The following is a 23,130-nucleotide window of genomic DNA, read 5'->3' on the forward strand; positions in this document are numbered from 1 at the left end:
AATCTGCACAGCAGCGCCTCAGGGTGCACATCTGTGAGGAGGCGTGGTCTGAGCAAGAAGGCGTGGCCTGGCACAGAAGAGCGCCCTGTGGGAGGCGTGGCCAGGTGCTTCTGTGTATTCACTGGGGAAGCTCGGAGTGAGCGCCCTGTGGAGGGCATGGCCTGGCACACAGTCTGCAGTGTATAACGTCCTCTGTGACACCGGGTCAGACACATGTCCATGCCGGCGCCCGTTATTAGCCGCCATCGCCCCGTACACACTCACCTCTCCGTCCGCCGCGCTCAGCTCCACCTTGGAGACTGCACAGAGCGGGCCTGACGGAGACGTGGAGCAAAGTATCGCGAGATCTGAGGCCACTGGATCACGTGACTGGCTGTCGGCAGTGCCGTGATGTCACTGTGGAGGTTGGGGTGCCGGGGTCCCGGTGTGTGGGCTCTGCGGGCACCGACGACATGTTGTCCTCTGAGGGCCCGGGGGTTCAGGGGCCAAAGCCAACAGCAGCAAGACTGGAGGACGCGGAACAGGAGTGTGGTGACCTACGTGACCGCGGCGGTGGTGGGGATGGTGGGCATGTCCTATGCTGCCGTGCCCCTGTACCGCCTGTACTGCCAGGTACTGTGTGCTACCTCTCTATATATACAGTGTACTGTGTACCACCTCTGTATACAGTGTACTGTGTGCCACCTCTGTATACAGTGTACTGTGTGCCACCTCTGTATACAGTGTACTGTGTGCCCCCTCTCTATACAGTGTACTGTGTGCCCCCTCTCTATACAGTGTACTGTGTGCCACCTCTCTATATATACAGTGTACTGTGTGCCACCTCTGTATACAGTGTACTGTGTGCCACCTCTGTATACAGTGTACTGTGTGCCCCCTCTCTATACAGTGTACTGTGTGCCCCCTCTCTATACAGTGTACTGTGTGCCACCTCTCTATATATACAGTGTACTGTGTACCACCTCTGTATACAGTGTACTGTGTGCCACCTCTGTATACAGTGTACTGTGTGCCACCTCTGTATACAGTGTACTGTGTGCCACCTCTCTATACAGTGTACTGTGTGCCCCCATCTATACAGTGTACTGTGTGCCCCCTCTCTATACAGTGTACTGTGTGCCCCCTCTCTATACAGTGTACTGTGTGCCCCCTCTGTATACAGTGTACTGTGTGCCCCCTCTCTATACAGTGTACTGTGTGCCCCCTCTCTATACAGTGTACTGTGTGCCCCCTCTGTATACAGTGTACTGTGTGCCACCTCTGTATACAGTGTACTGTGTGCCACCTCTGTATACAGTGTACTGTGTGCCCCCTCTCTATACAGTGTACTGTGTGCCCCCTCTCTATACAGTGTACTGTGTGCCCCCTCTCTATACAGTGTACTGTGTGCCCCCTCTCTATACAGTGTACTGTGTGCCCCCATCTATAGTGTACTGTGTGCCCCCTCTCTATACAGTGTACTGTGTGCCATCTCTCTATACAGTGTACTGTGTGCCCCCTCTCTATACAGTGTGCTGTGTGCCACCTCTGTATACAGTGTACTGTGTGCCCCCTCTCTATACAGTGTACTGTGTGCCCCCTCTCTATACAGTGTACTGTGTGCCCCCTCTCTATACAGTGTACTGTGTGCCATCTCTCTATACAGTGTACTGTGTGCCATCTCTCTATACAGTGTACTGTGTGCCCCCTCTCTATACAGTGTACTGTGTGCCACCTCTCTATACAGTGTACTGTGTGCCCCCTCTCTATACAGTGTACTGTGTGCCACCTCTCTATACAGTGTACTGTGTGCCACCTCTCTATACAGTGTACTGTGTGCCACCTCTGTATACAGTGTACTGTGTGCCACCTCTGTATACAGTGTACTGTGTGCCCCCTCTCTATACAGTGTACTGTGTGCCCCCATCTATACAGTGTACTGTGTGCCCCCATCTATACAGTGTACTGTGTGCCACCTCTCTATACAGTGTACTGTGTGCCACCTCTCTATACAGTGTACTGTGTGCCACCTCTCTATACAGTGTACTGTGTGCCATCTCTCTATACAGTGTACTGTGTGCCTCCTCTCTATACAGTGTACTGTGTGCCACCTCTCTATACAGTGTACTGTGTGCCCCCTCTCTATACAGTGTACTGTGTGCCCCCATCTATACAGTGTACTGTGTGCCCCCATCTATACAGTGTACTGTGTGCCACCTCTCTATACAGTGTACTGTGTGCCCCCTCTCTATACAGTGTACTGTGTTCCCCCATCTATACAGTGTACTGTGTGCCCCCTCTCTATACAGTGTACTGTGTGCCCCCTCTCTATACAGTGTACTGTGTGCCCCCATCTATACAGTGTACTGTGTGCCCCCTCTCTATACAGTGTACTGTGTGCCCCCTCTCTATACAGTGTACTGTGTGCCCCCTCTCTATACAGTGTACTGTGTGCCCCCTCTCTATACAGTGTACTGTGTGCCCCCTCTCTATACAGTGTACTGTGTGCCCCCTCTCTATACAGTGTACTGTGTGCCCCCTCTCTATACAGTGTACTGTGTGCCCCCTCTCTATACAGTGTACTGTGTGCCCCCTCTCTATACAGTGTACTGTGTGCCACCTCTCTATACAGTGTACTGTGTGCCCCCTCTCTATACAGTGTACTGTGTGCCCCCATCTATACAGTGTACTGTGTGCCCCCTCTCTATACAGTGTACTGTGTGCCCCCTCTCTATACAGTGTACTGTGTGCCCCCATCTATACAGTGTACTGTGTGCCCCCATCTATACAGTGTACTGTGTGCCCCCTCTCTATACAGTGTACTGTGTGCCCCCTCTCTATACAGTGTACTGTGTGCCCCCATCTATACAGTGTACTGTGTGCCACCTCTCTTTACAGTGTACTGTGTGCCCCCTCTCTATACAGTGTACTGTGTGCCCCCTCTCTATACAGTGTACTGTGTGCCCCCTCTCTATACAGTGTACTGTGCCCCCTCTCTATACAGTGTACTGTGTGCCACCTCTCTATACAGTGTACTGTGTGCCCCCATCTATACAGTGTACTGTGTGCCCCCATCTATACAGTGTACTGTGTGCCCCCTCTCTATACAGTGTACTCCCTCTCTATACAGTGTACTGTGTGCCCCCATCTATACAGTGTACTGTGTGCCCCCTCTCTATACAGTGTACTGTGCCCCCTCTCTATACAGTGTACTGTGTGCCCCCTCTCTATACAGTGTACTGTGCCCCCTCTCTATACAGTGTACTGTGTGCCCCCTCTCTATACAGTGTACTGTGTGCCCCCTCTCTATACAGTGTACTGTGTGCCCCCATCTATACAGTGTACTGTGTGCCCCCATCTATACAGTGTACTGTGTGCCACCTCTCTATACAGTGTACTGTGTGCCCCCTCTCTATACAGTGTACTGTGTGCCCCCATCTATACAGTGTACTGTGTGCCACCTCTCTATACAGTGTACTGTGTGCCCCCATCTATACAGTGTACTGTGTGCCCCCTCTCTATACAGTGTACTGTGTGCCCCCTCTCTATACAGTGTACTGTGTGCCCCCTCTCTATACAGTGTACTGTGTGCCCCCTCTCTATACAGTGTACTGTGTGCCCCCTCTCTATACAGTGTACTGTGTGCCACCTCTCTATACAGTGTACTGTGTGCCCCCCATCTATACAGTGTACTGTGTGCCCCCCATCTATACAGTGTACTGTGTGCCCCCCATCTATACAGTGTACTGTGTGCCCCCTCTCTATACAGTGTACTGTGTGCCCCCATCTATACAGTGTACTGTGTGCCACCTCTCTATACAGTGTACTGTGTGCCCCCATCTATACAGTGTACTGTGTGCCACCTCTCTATACAGTGTACTGTGTGCCCCCTCTCTATACAGTGTACTGTGCCCCCTCTCTATACAGTGTACTGTGTGCCCCCTCTCTATACAGTGTACTGTGTGCCCCCTCTCTATACAGTGTACTGTGTGCCCCCTCTCTATACAGTGTACTGTGTGCCCCCTCTCTATACAGTGTACTGTGTGCCCCCTCTCTATACAGTGTACTGTGTGCCCCCTCTCTATACAGTGTACTGTGTGCCACCGCTCTATACAGTGTACTGTGTGCCACCTCTGTATACAGTGTACTGTGTGCCCCCTCTGTATACAGTGTACTGTGTGCCCCCTCTCTATATAGTGTACTGTGTGCCCCCTCTCTATACAGTGTACTGTGTGCCCCCTCTCTATACAGTGTACTGTGTGCCCCCTCTCTATACAGTGTACTGTGTGCCCCCTCTCTATACAGTGTACTGTGTGCCACCTCTCTATACAGTGTACTGTGTGCCACCTCTCTATACAGTGTACTGTGTGCCACCTCTCTATACAGTGTACTGTGTGCCCCCTACACATGATGTGCCCAGCGCTGTCCTCTCTATACAGTGTACTGTGTGCCACCTCTCTATACAGTGTACTGTGTGCCCCCTATCTATACAGTGTACTGTACTCTCTATACAGTGTACTGTGTGCCACCTCTCTATACAGTATACTGTGTGCCCCATCTATACAGTGTACTACTAACTATACAGTGTACTGTGTGCCCCCTATCTATACAGTGTACTGTGTGCCCCCTACACATGATGCACTCCCACACACATTGCTCTGCACCCCCACACACATTGCTCTGCACCCCCACACACATTGCTCTGCACCCCACACACATTGCTCTGCACCCCCACACACATTGCTCTGCACCCCCACACACATTGCTCTGCACCCCCACACACATTGCTCTGCACCCCCACACACATTGCTCTGCACCCCCACACACATTGCTCTGCACCCCACACACATTGCTTTGCCCCGCCCACACATATTGCTTTGCCCCGCCCACACATATTGCTTTGCCCCGCCCACACATATTGCTTTGCCCCGCCCACACATATTGCTTTGCCCCACCCACACATTGCTTCGCCCCACCCACACATATTGCTTTGCCCCGCCCACACACATTGCTCTGCCCCCCCCACACATTGCTCTGCCCCCCCCACACATTGCTCTGCCCCCCCCCACACATTGCTCTGCCCCCCCCACACATTGCTCTGCCCCCACACATTGCTCTGCCCCACCCACACATTGCTCTGCCCCACCCACACATTGCTCTGCCCCACCCACACATTGCTCTGCCCCACCCACACATTGCTCTGCCCCACCCACACATTGCTCTGCCCCCCCCCCCACACATTGCTTTGCCCCCCCCCACACATTGCTTTGCCCCCCCCACACATTGCTTTGCCCCCCCCCCCACACATTGCTTTGCCCCCCCCACATTGCTTTGCCCCCCCCACATTGCTTTGCCCCCCCCAACATTGCTTTGCCCCCCCCCCACATTGCTTTGCCCCCCCCCCCACATTGCTTTGCCCCCCCCCACACATTGCTTTGCCCCCCCCACACATTGCTCTGTCCCCCCCACACATTGCTCTGCCCCCCCCCCACACATTGCTCTGTCCCCCCCCACACATTGCTCTGTCCCCCCCCACACATTGCTCTGTCCCCCCCCACACATTGCTCTGTCCCCCCCCACACATTGCTCTGTCCCCCCCCACACATTGCTCTGCCCCCCCCCACACATTGCTCTGCCCCCCCCCCACACATTGCTCTGCCCCCCCCCCACACATTGCTCTGCACCCCCCCCACACAGCTCTCTGCACCCCCCCCACAGCTCTCTGTACCCCCCACACACATCACTCTGCACTTCCCCACACACATCACTCTGCACCCCCATACACACTGCTTTGCATCACCCCCACACATCGCTCTGCACCCCTTCACACACATCGCCTAACACCCCCCGCCACACCCCCCCCCCCCACCCCACACATTGCTCTGCAGCCCATTATAGCTCCCACTGTGTTCTGTCCATATCAGCACAGTAGTGACGTCACCGCTGTACTGAACTGTCAGAGCAGACAGCGGGACAATGAGAAGCCGCGCAGTGCTGCCTCTCATCAGTGCTTTCAAATGTACAGTATTGGCATCTGTGATGCCGATACATTTGAATTGTGATCCTGAGCAGGGGCCTGGAGCTGGCGGTGACACTGCGGGCAGCCACCGTCAGGCACCTCCCCTCAGCTCACGGGCCCCATAGCAGTGACTGGGAAGTTGCAGGTAGAGTACGGAATGTGGGGAGGGTGCAGGAGAGGGGGGCGGGGGCGCCACGCACTGTACCTTCCCAGTAGGGCGGCTACATGATGTTGGCTGTGATGCCCGTCTACAAGGCGATCATTAGCTCCTGCCCTGTCGTCGTGACATCACAGGAAGCAGCAAAATCCCTGCAGGAGCGGTCACATGAACACTCTGAGCCCAATAGTGAAATAATAAGAAAAAAAGAATAACCTGGATAACCCCTTTAAGGAAAATGGATTTAGTATCAGGCTTTGCGGTATATTATTAATTATTCTCATATACTGTTGTATTTAGGCCACAGGCCTCGGAGGAACGGCAGTTGCTGGACATAGTTCGGAGCAGATTGAGTCTATGGAGCCTGTGAAGGACCGGGTCATCAAAATTACATTCAATGCCGATGTACACGCCAGTCTACACTGGAACTTCAGACCGCAGCAAACAGAAATCTATGTGAGTATGTGACTGATCTGATCGGTCTACTGCCATGTCTGTAATTGTTCACACGTTGCGTCTTTGCCACAGAGAAAATGCAGTTTTACAGTACCAGCAAACAGATTTGTACTATTAAAGCGTTTTCTTTTTCTTTAACTCCTTACCAACATTTGCTCTGTCTGTCTGTCTGTCTGTCTGTCTGTCTGTCTGTCTGTCTGTCTGTCTGTCTGTCTGTCTGTCTGTCTGTCATAAATAAAATCACGCACACACACTATGTTCTGCAAATCAATACTGGATGTGAGGAGTGTGGTCACTGGGTAATCTCGACCTATATATGGCAAAAAATGCCTGAATCATGCCTAATCATTCTGGGCCTAACGCTACCATAAAATAATTCATGATATAAGATCTCCACAATTGATGTAATGGGGCGGGACTGGGCAGTCACATGTTTGGTCATGGGATACCACCTGATCGGCTTCCTCCTTGGAACTCCACAGCGCTCCATTATGATAGTATAAAATACGATTATGGATATAGCGCTAGCAAAGGAGGTTAATAGCATTCAGTTTAGGCTGAATGCCAGCATAAAATAACTCACGATATAATGTAATCATGGTGGATGATGTAATGGGGCGGGACCGGATAGTCACATGTTTGGTCACGTGACATCGCCCGGCCGGCTTCCTCTTTGAAACCATATAGCTCTCCATTATGATAATATAAAATATGACTATGGATACAGCGCCAGCAGAGGAGGTAAATGACAGCCCGTCTAGGCTGAATATCAACGTAAAATAACTTACGACATAACATCAGCATAGTGGATGATGTAAGGGGGCGGGACCGGGCGGTCACGTGTTTGATCATGTGATACCACCCGGTCGGCGTTCTGTTTGAAATTCTGGTGGAATGAGGTGTTCTGGCATATAAACAAACCAGGTATCCATGGAGAGTGGGCGGTTCGGACTCAGGTGGGTTACATCTTGCCATTAGGGAATGTATTTAAGAGCTCTGGGTTATGATGTGACTTGGTCTGCCACAAGCACCGTCTTTGAGGGACACTTGCTGCTACATATGCAGCTGAGCATCAGAATGGTATGTAATACGATATGGGGAACCTCCATCTGTGCAGTGGTATTTTTTTTGGGACAGGATTTTTAATTGAATTATTTATTCCACAGGCGATTGTGCCTTTAAACTCCTGATGAACCCCAATACATATTAGTGGGGGGAAACGCGTCGAGTTTTCTTTATGGACTTTTTTGCGGACTGTATCTGTGTGGAAAAGCTGCCATGAGAATATTTAAGATAAGTGACCATCTTGAATAATTATTTAAATATCTAAACTGCCCATATCTAAATTAGTGAGGCAGCTTCCAAGGGCTAGCCGCCGTGGAATGGGGGCACCTATTTAACTTTAGGGTGCGTGTAGCGTAAGCTATATCTCCATTGATAGGTAGCGGACAGACTGATGTAGGGTGCATTTAGAATTTTTTTTTTTTTGCCCTAATCTAGATAGACAGTACCAAGATTTCCACAATAACTCCGCATTTAATGAGGTCCCAATTGTGGCCTCATTGTGTCCGAATTTGTGTTTTTGTTGGTTGTGTGTATTCACTCACGGTGTGGGATTATTTTGTATTTTTAAACTTATCTAATAAAAATTGATGTTTTAAATATTTAATGAAGGTAGGATTGCTAGTAAAAAAAGGGTGTAACCATATCAGGTAATATTAATAGTGCTGGAATTATTGTGTAGAAAATGAATGTATATAGAAACAGAATCAATTACCACTAGTCATACTATCCTAATATAATTAGATATCCGTAGCATAGTCAATAAAACATCTAGACATATTTCAAAGTTATAGCATGATACAGTGATGTAAAGCAGAGGTCCCCAACTCCAGTCCTCAAGGCCCACCAACAGTGCAGGTTTTTGGGATTTCCTTAGTATTGCACAGGTGTTAATGTAATTACCTGCCCAGGTGCTGGTTCCAACAGCAGTGCAATGCTAAGGAAATCCTGAAAACATGCACTGTTGGTGGGCCTTGAGGACTGGAGTTGGGGAACCCTGATGTAAAGGATAACTGCAATATGTTACTCAGGAGAATATTGGTAAGTAAGCAAACAAAGTAAACAGCATAAACAGACCTGCACACTGATTTTAGAATGGTGTGGCCCCAGCATCCCGACGCACGTTTTAGACTGCTTCCTCAGGGAGCATGGAGCGCCAGTGCACATGAAAGACCACAATTCCACTGACTCCCTATAGTAGCTGTGATTTCGTTTGTACACCACCATTCTCATAGAAACCATTGGAAAGTAGTCCACTTTATTTACGCAGGAGACTTTAAGGAAATACAGTTCCAGTGATCAGTTGAGTTCCCAGGGGTCAAATCCACAGCATTGAATGTTTTTAAAGGGATATTAAGCAGCTCAGAGCTATGCATTCTACTTATGTAACTACTGTACACTGTACTGTACTGTTTCAGGGGTCTCAGCAGGTACTGGTGGTCAACAGCCATGGAAACCAGCTGTACACTATGAAAGATAAAGGCTGTTATTGTAGGAGAATGATGGCAGATGGTAAAATCAAGTCAATTGCAAATTCATGTTAAGTAATTAAACAATTTAATGACTTGAGAATACTTCTTTTAAGGGAAACTCCTTTTATGTGAATGTGAGCTACAGAACCTTACGTGTGAGTGATGATAACCAAGGAACCATTCACAGAAATCTGTTTTTATCTCTGCAGTTAGTTCCAGGTGAAACTGCATTAGCATTTTACAAGGCAAAAAATTCAACTGACAAGCCAGTGATAGGAATTTCCACATACAACGTGATACCCTATGAAGCCGGACAATATTTTAACAAAATTCAGGTGAGACTATAGAATTTCTCATCTACAATTTTCATGGGCATTTTTATTGTAAGGGAATTTCTCTATAACATTCTGTCTATCTGGAACCACTGAGAAACACCCAGATCCTGCCATTGGAGCGGTCATGGGCTCCTGAGTGGTACGTGACTCCATATTGGGTAGACTTGGCATTCAGGAGCCTGGATAGTTGTTGATGGATCCCAGTGATTGAGATTTTTTTTGTGACACGTTGTGATTTCTTTAGTGATACATTTTGGTCAATGTTTTTACGTATATTTGTGAAAATATTGGAATTTTGGTAACTTTAAATTTTTATATCCTTCTTCATAGATTATCATGGTCATCCAGTAGAAAATAATAACATTAATTGTCTGTAATCGCTCCACACGCTCCCTAGCATTTTGGATTCTCCGCCAGCTGTCAGAGCTGTATGATCGTGTGGGAGTGTGTCTGTAATCGCTGCACATGCTCCCCAGCATTTTGGACCCTCCGTGCACCATCAGATGAAATCACAGCACACGCTTCCCGCATTCTGGATCCTGCACACATGGTCAGACTTGTGTGAATGTGGAGAGTGTCTGTAATCTCTGCACGCACTCCCCAGCGTTCTGGATTCTCTGCACACAGAGCTGTGTTAGTGTCTGCAATCTCTGCACATGCTCCCCAGCAATTTGGATCCTGAGCTTGCTTGTCAGGGCTGTGTGAGTGCAGGGAGTGTTTTCTGCAATCACTTGCCCATCATTCTGGACTCTCCGTGTATTGTCAGACCTGTGTGATCGTGTAGAGTGTGTCTGGAATCACTACACATGCTCCCCAGCTGTCATGGAGATCAGGGTAGAGCAAGCGCTGAGGTTCCTAGACTGGCCCTAAGACTAGGGGGGGCCCTGGTTATCCCTTATCTGAGAGTTATCTCTGATGGTGAGGATATCTGAGCCACCTGCCTGACCCTGATCAGCCGCGATATAATACCCCTCTCGCTCCCTACACCAGTGATAGATAAACAGAGGAAGCCAAAACTCTATCACACAGCACACTCACACAGTTATCAGACAACAAATGATAAGGAGGAAAATAAAGAGCAGAGAAGAAATATCCACACGACCGGAGGAATTCCACATCACACTAAGCAACATGCAGTAAATCGCCAGTTACTGGAACACAATAGCACATGGACCGGTTTAGCAAAAAACTATAGTCTGCAAGGGAAGACAAATTCTTCCTTCTTAAAAAGGCGGGGAGTAACTGTGATAGGTCTCCTGCAACATGAGATCCAAAAGGTAACCAGCAGGCTAGCAGAAATTAAAGTGAACCTGTCAGGTACAATATGCACCCAGAACCACAAGCTGTAGCAGTTCTGGATGCATATTGCTATTTCCTGGCTAACAGTCCCTGTATCTAGTAGCATAGATAATGAGATTTTTAGAAAAATTATTTCTAAAGATCCTTCATGATATGCTAATGAGCGCAGGGACTAGTCACAAGGGCCATAGTTCCCTTGGCTAGTTGGCCCCCTTTGCATGTTATGCTAATGAATGTGCAGCGTCAGAGGCATGGTCGCTCTCCCCTCTGCTGCCACCACTGGTTTTCGGCTCAGTGCGCATGATCATAACATCCCCGGACTTCTGGTCATGCACACTACACCAGTTTTGATGCCGGGACGCGTACACCTGGCTTCATAGTACGTATGACTGGAAGTCCGGGACTTCTGATCATGTGCACGGAGCCGAAATCCAGCGTCTGGTGCGGTGACGGCAGAGAGCGGTGAGATTGACCATACCTCTGACGCAGCGCATTCATTAGCAGCATGATAGCATGCCCACAGGGACGTGCTTACATGCTAATGAGGCTGACTAGCCAAGGGAACTAACACACAGGGGACTAGTCCCTGGCCTCATTAGCATATAATCAAAGATCTTTAGAAATACTTTTCTAAAGATGTCTTTATCTATACTAGTGTATACAGGGACGGTCAGGCAGGGATTAGCAATATACACCCACAACTGGTTGTGGTTCTGGGTGCTTGTTGCAAGGGAATCTGTCACCACATATATCCATTAATATTTGTATACAGGTTATAGAATGCTGAAAAATGTCATACCTGTGTGTGTCATATCAGAAGCCTGATTGTGGATATTAGTACGTGTAAATGAGCTCTTCCAGGCTATGGGGCGGGTGCTGCCTCGAAGATAACTCCGCCTCCTGGGCTTATTTTAAATAAAAGTTGTGTTAGGCTGCGTTTTTTTAAAATGCGTCCTGAACGTTTCTTTAACGTAAAAACGGATCCAGTGCAAATGCGTTTTAATTTCAATGCATTTGCAATGGACTCGCGTCAACATGCGTTCACCTGCGTTTGCGTGCGTTATAGTGAGGATCCAGCGACTTGCAGTTTTTTTAACATTTTTTCAAAAGCGCTACTTGTAGCGTTTTTGAGCTGCGTCCAAATACTGCAAATTGCTGGATCCTGACTAAACAGCATGCAAACGTATGTGAACGCTGGCATGCTGATAGGATCCTGCTTGCTCTACTGAGCATGCCCAGAAACCAGCCTCGCGTGATCAGTCCCTCTCTCCCCCTCCCTCTCTCCCCCTCCCTCTCTCCCCCTCCCTCTCTCCCCCTCCCTCTCTCCCCCTCCCTCTCTCCCCCTCCCTCTCTCCCCCTCCCTCTCTCCCCCTCCCTCTCTCCCCCTCCCTCTCTCCCCCTCCCTCTCTCCCCCTCCCTCTCTCCCCCTCCCTCTCTCCCCCTCCCTCTCTCCCCCTCCCTCTCTCCCCCTCCCTCTCTCCCCCTCCCTCTCTCCCCCTCCCTCTCTCCCCCTCCCTCTCTCCCCCTCCCTCTCTCCCCCTCCCTCTCTCCCCCTCCCTCTCTCCCCCTCCCTCTCTCCCCCTCCCTCTCTCCCCCTCCCTCTCTCCCCCTCCCTCTCTCCCCCTCCCTCTCTCCCCCTCCCTCTCTCCCCCTCCCTCTCTCCCCCTCCCTCCCTCCCCCTCCCTCTCTCCCTCTCTCCCCCTCCCTCTCTCCCCTCCCTCCCTCTCTCCCCCTCCCTCCCTCTCTCCCCCTCCCTCCCTCTCTCCCCCTCCCTCCCTCTCTCCCCCTCCCTCCCTCTCTCCCCCCCTCCTCTCTCCCCTCCCTCTCTCCCCCTCCCTCTCCCTCTCTCCCCCTCCCTCCCTCTCTCCCCCTCCCTCCCTCTCTCCCCCTCCCTCCCCTCTCTCCCCCTCCCTCCCTCTCTCCCCCTCCCTCCCTCTCTCCCCCTCCCTCTCTGTCTCCCCCTCCCTCTCTGTCTCCCCCTCCCTCTCCTCTCTGTCCCCCGCCTGAGAGCTGCAGACACTCGTAACCAAGGTAAATATCAGATAACCAAGCAAAGCGCTTTTCTTAGTTACCCGATGTTTACATTGGTTACGTGTGCAGGGAGCAGGCAGCCCGGCTCCTAGCAGCTGCGGACGCTCGCTCGTAACCAAGATAAATATCGGGTATCCAAGCAAGTTACCTGATGTTTACCTTGGTTACGAGCCTCCACAGCTGTTAGATGCCGGCTCCCAGTCTATCACGTTCAGTTCCACTGACTCCCGATCACATGACTCCAATGCCCGCTCATAAACTTAAAGTGACAAGATCCTGCAAAATAACACATGCGTTTGCATGCCTTTTTTTGCTGTAAAAGCAGGATCCGCTTTTACAGCAAAAAAACGTTCATGACGCATGTTAAAAAGACGTGTGAAAGCAGCCTTACCAGTGAGATATGTGATGGCCGCTGTCTGCTCTCACTGCAGAGCTGGATGTGATAAGAGCTGACACTTCTGTAGGATCCTCTCAGCCTCCATCTCACAGGCAGACATTGGTGCACTGAAGCAGAGCTCATGGAGCTGCAAAAAATGTGTTTGCAAGAAGACAAATTTTATTTTTTCTGTTCTGTGTCAGTTACTTGCCTCACACTGGTAACGCCTCCTTCTACGGAAAATAATCCCTGTAGGCGGAGTTATCTTCCAGGCAGCACCCACCCCATAGCCTGGAACAGCTCATTTGTATAAAGTGATAAAAGATGATATATGCATAACAAGGCATCTGATATGAGGTCAGGTAGGTATGACTTTTGCAGCATTTTATAACCTGTATTCCCATATTAATATGTTAGATAGGTCAAATGTGGTGACAGATTCCCTTTAACTCCTGCTGTTCCGATCACTAATGAGCACACGGTTGGTCGACGCCTGAGTCTTCCTGTGCAACTCAAATGCACCAGAGAGCATAGTGAGTAGTGATGGGTGCACTCGGACTGTAAAAGTTCAAATCTGTATTGTTTCGTAAGTATCCAGGTGCCGGGCCCACAGTTCTCAGGGGACTCCGGCTAGTGATCCAGATTCGGCAGCTCAGGAAAGAAAAATGAAAGGAAAAATAAAGCAAGCGTGCTATACTAATTGAGTCTCCGGCGCGGCTGTAACTGCTTCCGGGCCACTCACTCTTCTTCCAGGGCCGCTTATTAGCCTCATAAATATTCACTGCCTTCCCCGGCCACTGGCAGTCCTGGTGTCTGTGATTGGTTGCAGTCAGATGAAAGGGATAGAAAATGCAATAGGGTCTTACCCAATAAACATATGGAAGGTGATAAGGAATAGTGCTCACCTTCTGTGGTTGTGTGACACACAATCAGTATCAAAGCACGTAATCAGCTGCTGCAGAGTCCACGCCGCACACAAAAGAACTCAGGAACTGAATATAGGTGGAACTATTTCTACTGCTGTAGGAATGACACAAATCCCAAAATATTAACGTATATGTGGTTTTATTCTGCGCATTTCGAAGTGTGTCCTCACTTCATCAGGAGATCCACCGATTGGTGGATTTTTTTTTTTTGATGCAGAAGTGAGAACACACTTCGAAATGCGTAGAATAAAATCACCTATACTTCAGTATTTTTGGTTGCAGTCAGACGCGCCCCCAACCTGTGACAGCATCTGACTGCAACCAATCACAGACAGGCGTGTCACTATTGTGGTATAAAAATAGATTGTTGTAGGGTCCCCCGTATTATGATACCCAGCACAGATACAGTATATACGCCCCCAGCCATGCGCTTAACTTGGCTGTGTATCAAAATAAGAGGAACTGCTTCAAGCTTTTTTTTTTTTTTTTTTTAATATTACAGTACATGACTATACCTCACATGCCAGATAGTCAACATAATCTCTGTAACCTGTCCCCACCACTGATTAGCAACTTGCTACCAATTGACAGTGTTAAGGCCGCTTTACACGCTGCGATGTCGCTAGCGATCTCACGCCCCCGTCGTTTGTGCGTCACGGGCAAATCGCTGTCTGTGGCGATTAATATCGCTAGGAAGTGTCACACGTATTTACCTTCCTACCGACGTCGCTGTGGCCAGCGAACAACCTCTTTTTTAAGGGGGAGATTCGTGCAGCGTCACAGCGCCGTCACACAGTGGCTCGCCAATAGAAGCGGAGGGGCGGAGAGCAGCCACAGTAACGTCACGCCCACCCCGTTGCGAGAGGACGCAGTTACGTTGTTGTTTGTCGTTCCTGGGTTGTCACACGTAGCGATGTTTGCTGCCTCAGGAACGACGAACAACCTGCATCCAGAACGAGCAACGATCTTTTGAAAATGAATGACGTGTCAACGATCAACGATTTGGTGAGTATTTCTGATCGTTAGCACTTGTTCGTAGGTGTCACACACAACGACGTTGCTAACTATGCCGGATGTGCGTCACGAATTCCGTGACCCTGACGTCATATTGTTAGATACGTCATTGCATGTAAAGTGGCCTTAACACTTACCTCTGCTACATCTACATCAGGCAAACAAGGACTCTATTAAAACTATACCAAGCAGTCCAGTAAGTGACACATTGCTGGAATCAGGCTTTCTTGCCCTATAATATGTTGCTCTCAGATTTTATAGCAAAATCTTCCGGCACATTGCAATTAAAAGGTCTATATTCACTTTTGAGATTGCTACCTAGTAGCTTCTAGATTCTACTCCTCTTCCTCTCTGTAGAGTATTAGCATATTTTATTTATAATGACCTGTAAACAGGACTGTAATTTCCCATCTTTTTTATTTTTCAGTGCTTCTGTTTTGAAGAGCAGAGACTGAACCCGCATGAGGAGGTGGATATGCCGGTGTTTTTCTTCATTGACCCAGAATTTGCAGAAGACCCAAGAATGGCTGGAGTGAAGAATATTATGCTATCGTATACATTTTTTGAAGCCAAGGAAGGCCACAAGTTACCGGTGCCCGGCTACAACTGATCTTACTGTATTTACTGACTGCTGCTCTATAGGGACTGCCTATAAAATTAACAAATCACCAGATCTAGATACTTCTACATTTTTATAATTAAATTATGGAAAATTTACTATGTGTTGAATGCGTCTTTTGCTGTGACTCAGGCTGAATCAAGGATCTCCGCAACCCTGCCATTTCTTTGGTTTCTGTGTGGTTATCCTTAATTTATTTTTAATTTCTTATTTAAAACATTGCACATTTTCCATGGCCACATCTCTACCAACAGCAGGACGCAGCCCCAAGTGAAAATAACAAACAGCAAAATAAGTGGATATATCTGACCACGTAGGTGTAGAGCCTAGGCTGTGAGTTTTTAAGAATTAACAGAGTAGTCTGAGGGACTAAAAAGGAGTAGTGGGAGAGAAGAGAATAAACAAGAAAAAGGAGAGAAGAAAACACAAGATATGGTCCAGGATGTGTTTACAGCAAAACTACTATTCCCTGAGCAACGAAATCAGGTCCTTCATCTTTATATTCTCATTGATCCTGGAGAGCCATAGACCTAACAAGGGAAGATCTGAGCACCTCCATGACAGGAAAGGAAGAGTGAGCTGCATTCATCCGGTGCCTAAGGAGAGACCACTTTTATCTTTGTGTAGGAACATCATTGTGATGCAATAACAGTAAGTAATACATGTGCAAAGGGAGTTGGAGACCCCTAAATTTAGAGATAATCTGTTGGATACTATCCAAGAAAAGCACCAAGACACGATAAGACCAGAAGGTATGCAGCATATTGTCCTCCTCCAAACATCTCCAGCCTTAGAAGAAATGGATGGTTGTAGTGTGTAACCGAAAAGGCACACAATACCATCTGTAATATCTTGTACCCAGATTCCTGTAATTTAGAACTGATCGAGGACTGGTCGGAAAGCAAAAAAAAAATCCTTTGCTTCTGCTTCTCCAAGAGGGAAAGACAAAAGGTCTTATTCCCATTTCAGCAACATCCATACCCTTCCTTCACCACTTATTGAAGCACAATTGTAATTTTGTTAGTTCCAGGATCCTAATAGGCACGATAAAGAATATAAGACCTGTTGAAATACCCTTTTATTCACTTTCTAGAGGAGGTTTCCACTCTATCAGGGCTGAGAGTTACTAAAAATGAACTGTTCTGGCCATGTTTGACTTTAATTTCCAAAAGACTCATGTTATTCTTAACGTCTAGTGGCTGAGCTGTGAGTTGATTATGGGGGTCTCAGTTGACAGACCTGACACAGCCAACTGATTGTCTGGACAATCTCTTTAAAGGTACGTCACACTTAGCGATGCTCCAGCGATCCCACCAGCAACCTGACCTGGCAGGGATCGCTGTAGCGTCGCTACACGGGTTGCTGGTGAGCTGTCACACAGGCAGATCTCACCAGTGACCAGCCCCCAGCCAGCAGCGACGCGTGGAAGCATGCTGCGCTTTGTAACTAAGGTAACTATCGGGTAACCAACCCGATATTTACCTTGGTTACCAGTGCACACCTCTTAGCGCTGGCTCCTTGGACTTCTAGCCAGAGTACATATCGGGTTAATTACCCGATGTGTAGTCTGGCTATGTGTGCAGGGTGCAGGGAGCCGGCACTGACAGCTGAGAGCGGCGGATGCTGGTAACGAAGGTAAATATCGGGATAACCAAGGGAAGGGCTTCTTGGTTACCCGATATTTACATTGGTTACCATCGTCCGCAGAAGCCGGCTCCTGCTGCCTGCACATTTAGTTGTTGCTCTGTCGCTGTCACACACAGCGCTCTGTGCTTCACAGCGGGAGAGCAACAACTAAAAAATGGCCTAGGACATTCAGCAACAACCAACGACCTCACAGCAGGGGCCAGGTTGTTGCTGGATGTCACACACAACAACATCGCTAGCAACATCGCTGCTATGTCACAAAAGTCGTGCCTCAGCAGCGATGTTGCTAGCGATATTGCTTAGTGAGATGTGGCCTTAAGCGGCAAGTTTGATTAATCAGACATCTGTAAGTCATTATTCTGACTGTAGGAATGACATCCTGATAACATTAAATACATATAATGGATCTGTTCTGCAAAGCATTACCCCAGTATGGCATTTACATGTTGTGTTTTGCAGAGGACTTAGTAGGAAATCATACAATAAGATAGAGTTGCACACTATTTACAATGTACAGTGGTACCTCGCTTAACGAGTAACCCACGTAACGAGAATTTTGCTTAACAAGCAAAGCTTTCTGTAAATTTGTAACCCACTTTACGAGAAAGCTTTGCTGTGCGAGCAAAATCCTCACCGCACACACTTCCGGTTTCGTCCAGCCACCGCGCTCTGACCCGCACTCGCAGTCCACACACACTCACACACTCACACACACTATTATGCTCACCTTACCTTCCGTTCCGCCGCCGGGCTCATGGATCTTGTAGTTCCCGGGTACATCACGGCGAACTACAAGTACCATGAGGCCGGCAATGGAACGGAAGGTAAAGTGAGCATATAATATGTGTACCTTCCGTTTCATCGCCGGTCTCCTGGGTCCTGTAGTGCGCCGCTCCGCTCCAGGCATCTGTATCCATAGCGACGAAGCAGGAACTTCCTGGTTCCTGTCACCGCTACTCAAAGGCAGCGCGCTGGCCAATGAGAGGCAAGCGGATCTGCCTTTGACGTCAGCGCTCTGGCAGGAAGTTCCTCCCTCGTCGTTATGGTAACCCGATACATGGCCCGCACCGGAGAACAGCAAGTCCCAGGAGACCGGCGATGGAACGGAAGGTAAGGTGAGCATATAATATGTGCGTTTGCGTGCTTGTGTGTTTGTGTGAGTTTGTGCATGTGTGGAATGATAGAATAGGGGACCAGGATGGGACATTTAACTAGTTGTGGAACGAATTGTCAGCATTGCAATGATTTCTTATGGGAAATCTTGCTCTGCTGAACGAGTAACTTGGTTAACAAGCACAGTCCCAGAACGGATTGTTCTCGTTAACCAAGGTTCCACTGTATAGGGGAATGATGAAAAGCAGAACTGCTATGGGAATACTAGACTGAAAAATACAATGAACTATCTTAAAAATTGATAAAACTTGAAAATGGAATATGCATAACTGCTATGAATAATGGGAATAAAAGAGCTGTTTAGCCATTGTATTGATTAATGCAAAAGAGCCCCAAACCAATGCCAAGGTAATCTCTATTTTTGGGGTCCCTAACTTATGTGTAACCTCACCTGCAGTTAAAAAACTTGGTCTGTATGGGAAGCAAAGGACCAAGCTATATATGTAAAATAAGGCACATGGCTATGGATGGGGCAGGGTTCTCAGAAAGAAAGTGCATACTAATTAAAGAATGGATGTCTGGAATGGTGTGAACAAGGTACAAAACTAAAAAACATATAACTATACAGTAAGGTAAAGAGTTGCACACCCGTCACAATGTATGAGGAAATAATGAAAAGCGTCTCTTATATTCCTATGCACAGCAGATATTCCATTTTCAAGTTTTATCAATTTTTCAGATAGTTAATTGTATTTTTCATTCTAATATTCCCATAGCAGTTCTGCTTTTCATTATTTCCTCATACATTGTGACACAGGGTGGAGGTGTGGTCTGACTGCAAACATTCAAAGACACCAGAACTGCCGGTGGGTGGGGAAAGCAGTGCATATGCATGAGATTACTGAGCAGCCCCAGAAGTAGTTACTGCCGTGCGGAGACTGGTAAATCTAGCCCACCTGCTCTAAACGCCCTAGCCCCTTCTACCACCATTTTAAGGCCAGAGTGACACTTGCGAGAGATCCGGCACAGCCACACACTCCCCTGACAGGAGTGGGTCAGCTGCATGTATTTCTATGCAGCTGAAATGCTCCTGTCTGGAGGCTGGCAGGCTGTGATGGAGTGCGAGACTCACACAAGTCTCTCGCAAGTGTGACTCCGGCCTAAAGCACATGATTTCGGTCCCCATAGACTTACATGAGACTGGCATCCAGTCAGATATCCAGGATAAATTGTGATCCTGAACCAGGTTTTTTTTTTTTTTTTTTTTTTAAACCCAGTTGGAATCACCAATCCCCGGTATCTGTGGTTCCTCCCATCAGTAATGAAGAGACAGATGGATTTGCACAAGCGACATCCACAGAATGTGTGGTTGGTAGTGATGAGCGAGCATGCTTGTAACTACTCGGTACTCGCACGAGTATCACTGTACTCGGGCTGCTCGGCGGGGTACCGAGTAATTTTGCAATACTCGTGCTTTACTCGTGGTCTTCATCCCTGCATGTTGGCGCTCTTTTGAGAGCCAGCCCTCATGCAGGGATTGGCTGGCAGACCACTGCAATGCCACAGCCCTGTTAGTTGTGGAATTGCAGTGATTGGCCGGCCTGCACAGCGTGACCGAGCCTTTATACCGGCCGGCGCGCTGTGCTCTGTACACAGCCATCTCATATTCCCTGCTTTCCACGCCCACAGGCGCCTATGATTGGTTGCAGTGAGACACGCCCCCACGCTGAGTGACAGGTGTCACACTGCACCCAATCACAGCAGCCGGTGGGCGTGTCTATACTGTGCAGTAAAATAAATAAATAAATAATTAAAAAAACGGCGTGCGGTTCCCCCCAATTTTAATACCAGCCAGATAAAGCCATACAGCTGAAGGCTGGTATTCTCAGGATGGGGAGCCCCACGTTATGGGGAGCCCCCCACCCTAACAATATCAGTCAGCAGCTGGCCAGAATTGCCGCATACATTATATGCGACAATTCTGGGGCTGTACCCGGCTCTTCCCGATTTACCCTGGTGCGTTGGCAAATCGGGGTAATAAGGAGTTATTGGAAGCCCATAGCTGCCAATAAGTCCTAGATTAATCATGTCATGCGTCTATGAGACACCTTCCATGATTAATCTGTAAGTTACAGTAAATAAACACACACACCAGAAAAAATCCTTTATTAGAAATAAAAAACACACACATATACCCTGGTTCACCACTTTAATCAGCCCGAAAAAGCCCTCCTTGTCCGGCGTAATCCAGGATGATCCAGCGTCGCATCCAGCGCTGCTGCATGGAGGTGACCGGAGCTGCAGCAGACACCGCCGCTCCGGTCACCTCCACACAGCAAATGAACACAGCCGCGCGATCAGCTGCTGTCACTGAGGTTACCCGCTGTCACCGCTGCATCCACCGGTGGCCGCGGGTAACCTCAGTGACAGCAGCTGATCGCGCGGCTGTGTTCATTTGCTGTGTGGAGGTGACCGGAGCGGCTGTGTGTGCTGCGGCTCCGGTCACCTCCATGCAGCAGCGCTGGATGCGACGCTGGATCATCCTGGATTACGCCGGACATGGAGGGCTTTTTCGGGCTGATTAAAGTGGTGAACCAGGGTATATGTGTGTGTTTTTATTTCTAATAAAGGATTTTTTCTGGTGTGTGTGTGTTTATTTACTGTAACTTACAGATTAATCATGGAGGGTGTCTCATAGACGCCTGACATGATTAATCTAGGACTTATTGGCAGCTATGGGCTGCCAATAACTCCTTATTACCCCGATTTGCCAACGCACCAGGGCAAATCGGGAAGAGCCGGGTACAGTCCCAGAACTGTCGCATATAATGTATGCGGCAATTCTGGGCGGCTGTTGGCTGATATTGTTAGGGTGGGGGGCTCCCCATAACGTGGAGCTCCCCATCCTGAGAATACCAGCCTTCAGCCGTATGGCTTTATCTGGCTGGTTTTAAAAATGGGGGGAACCGCACGCCGTTTTTTTTAATTATTTATTAATTTTAATTATTAATTTTAATTATTTATTAAATAATTAAAAAAAACGGCGTGCGGTTCCCCCCATTTTTAAAACCAGCCAGATAAAGCCATACGGCTGAAGGCTGGTATTCTCAGGATGGGGAGCTCCACGTTATGGGGAGCCCCCCACCCTAACAATATCAGCCAACAGCTGCCCAGAATTGCCGCATACATTATATGCGACAGTTCTGGGACTGTACCCGGCTCTTCCCGATTTACCCTGGTGCGTTGGCAAATCGGGGTAAGGGTATGTGCGCACGTTGCTTTTTACCTGCTTTTTACCTGCTTTTTTGCTGCTTTTTCTTCTGCGCTGTTTAATGCCAAAATGGATGTGTTCTTCTATTCAAGCAAAGTCTATGGGAATTTGGGTTTCTTGTTCACACTATGTTGTTCAAAATGCTGCCTTTTTGTGGCAGAACTTTGGTCAAAAACTCAGCTTTGCAGTGCAAAACCCAAATGGCAAAAACAATTGACATGTTGCTTCTTTGAAAAGCTGAGTTTTTGACCAAAGTTCTGCCTCAAAAAGGCAGCATTTTGAACAACATAGTGTGAACAAGAAACCCAAATTCCCATAGACTTTGCTTGAATAGAACAACATATCCATTTTGGCATTAAACAGCGCAGAAGAAAAAGCAGCAAAAAAGCAGGTAAAAAGCAGGTAAAAAGCAACGTGCGCACATACCCTAATAAGGAGTTAATGGCAGCCCATAGCTGCCACTAAATCCTAGATTAATCATGTCAGGCGTCTCCCCGAGATTCCTTCCATGATTAATCTGTAAATTACAGTTAAAAAACACACACATCCGAAAAATCCTTTATTAGAAATAAAAAACACTAACAAAGTCCCTCATTACCAATTTATTAACCCCGACAAACCCTCCATGTCCGGCGTACTCCACGGACTCCGGCGTCGCGTCCAGCTCTGCTGCATGGAAGTGACAGGAGCTGCAGAAGACACCGCCGCTCCGGTCACCTCCACGCAGCTAATGAAGACAGCCGTGCGATCAGCTGAGCTGTCACTGAGGTTACCCGCTGTCACTGGATCCAGTGACGGCGGGTAACCTCAGTGACAGCTCAGCTGATCGCGCTACTCACCTCATTTGCTGCGTGGAAGTGACCGGAGCGGCGGTGTCTTCTGCAGCTCCGGTCACCTCTATGCAGCAGCGCAGGATGCGACGCTGGAACATCCTGGATGACGCCGGACATGGAGGGCTTTTTGGGGCTGATTAAAGTGGTGAACCAGGGAATGTGTGTGTGTTTTTTATTTCTAATAAAGGATTTTTCGGGTGTGTGTGTTTATTTACTGTAACTTACAGATTAATCATGGAGGGTGTCTCATAGACGCCTGACATGATTAATCTAGGATTTAGTGGCAGCTATGGGCTGCCATTAACTCCTTATTACCCCGATTTGCCAAAGCACCAGGGCAAATCGGGAAGAGCCGGGTACAGCCCCAGAACTGTCGCATATAATGTATGCGGCAATTCTGGGCGGCTGCTGACTGATATTGTTAGGCTGGGGGGCTCCCCATAACGTGGAGCTCCCCATCCTGAGAATACCAGCCTTCAGCCGTATGGCTTTATCTGGCTGGCATTAAAATGGGGGGGACC

At 48.4% G+C, this 23,130-nt stretch overlaps 2 protein-coding genes across 2 annotated transcripts in view; one reads left to right on the forward strand and one right to left on the reverse strand.

Annotated features, from left to right (window-relative positions):
* STXBP4 (syntaxin binding protein 4) overlaps nucleotides 1-305 on the reverse strand; it is a 108,813-nt gene extending 108,508 nt beyond the window's left edge. Inside the window, exon 1 of the mRNA XM_075349523.1 lies at nucleotides 265-305. The gene's annotated coding sequence lies outside the window, so the exon portion shown is untranslated. The remainder of the gene's footprint in view (nucleotides 1-264) is intronic.
* On the forward strand, nucleotides 154-15,843 carry COX11 (cytochrome c oxidase copper chaperone COX11). The gene is made up of 4 exons (XM_075349524.1): nucleotides 154-612; nucleotides 6,456-6,611; nucleotides 9,355-9,480; nucleotides 15,554-15,843. The coding sequence occupies exons 1-4, from the start codon at nucleotides 391-393 to the stop codon at nucleotides 15,734-15,736; spliced, it is 687 nt and encodes a 228-aa protein (XP_075205639.1). The 5' UTR covers nucleotides 154-390; the 3' UTR covers nucleotides 15,737-15,843.
* Nucleotides 15,844-23,130: the final 7,287 nt, after the last annotated feature.

The sequence above is a fragment of the Anomaloglossus baeobatrachus genome, chromosome 5, assembly GCF_048569485.1.
Source record: "Anomaloglossus baeobatrachus isolate aAnoBae1 chromosome 5, aAnoBae1.hap1, whole genome shotgun sequence".
Taxonomy (NCBI): domain Eukaryota; kingdom Metazoa; phylum Chordata; class Amphibia; order Anura; family Aromobatidae; genus Anomaloglossus; species Anomaloglossus baeobatrachus.

Excerpts from the sequence above, each read along its gene's own strand:
- COX11 (XM_075349524.1), top strand. The coding sequence starts at position 391 with ATGTCACTGTGGAGGTTGGGGTGCCGGGGTCCCGGTGTGTGGGCTCTG. Across the intron at positions 613-6,455 it reads TGTACCGCCTGTACTGCCAG|GCCACAGGCCTCGGAGGAAC; the intron begins GTACTGTGTGCT and ends TGTTGTATTTAG. Across the intron at positions 9,481-15,553 it reads AATATTTTAACAAAATTCAG|TGCTTCTGTTTTGAAGAGCA; the intron begins GTGAGACTATAG and ends TTTATTTTTCAG.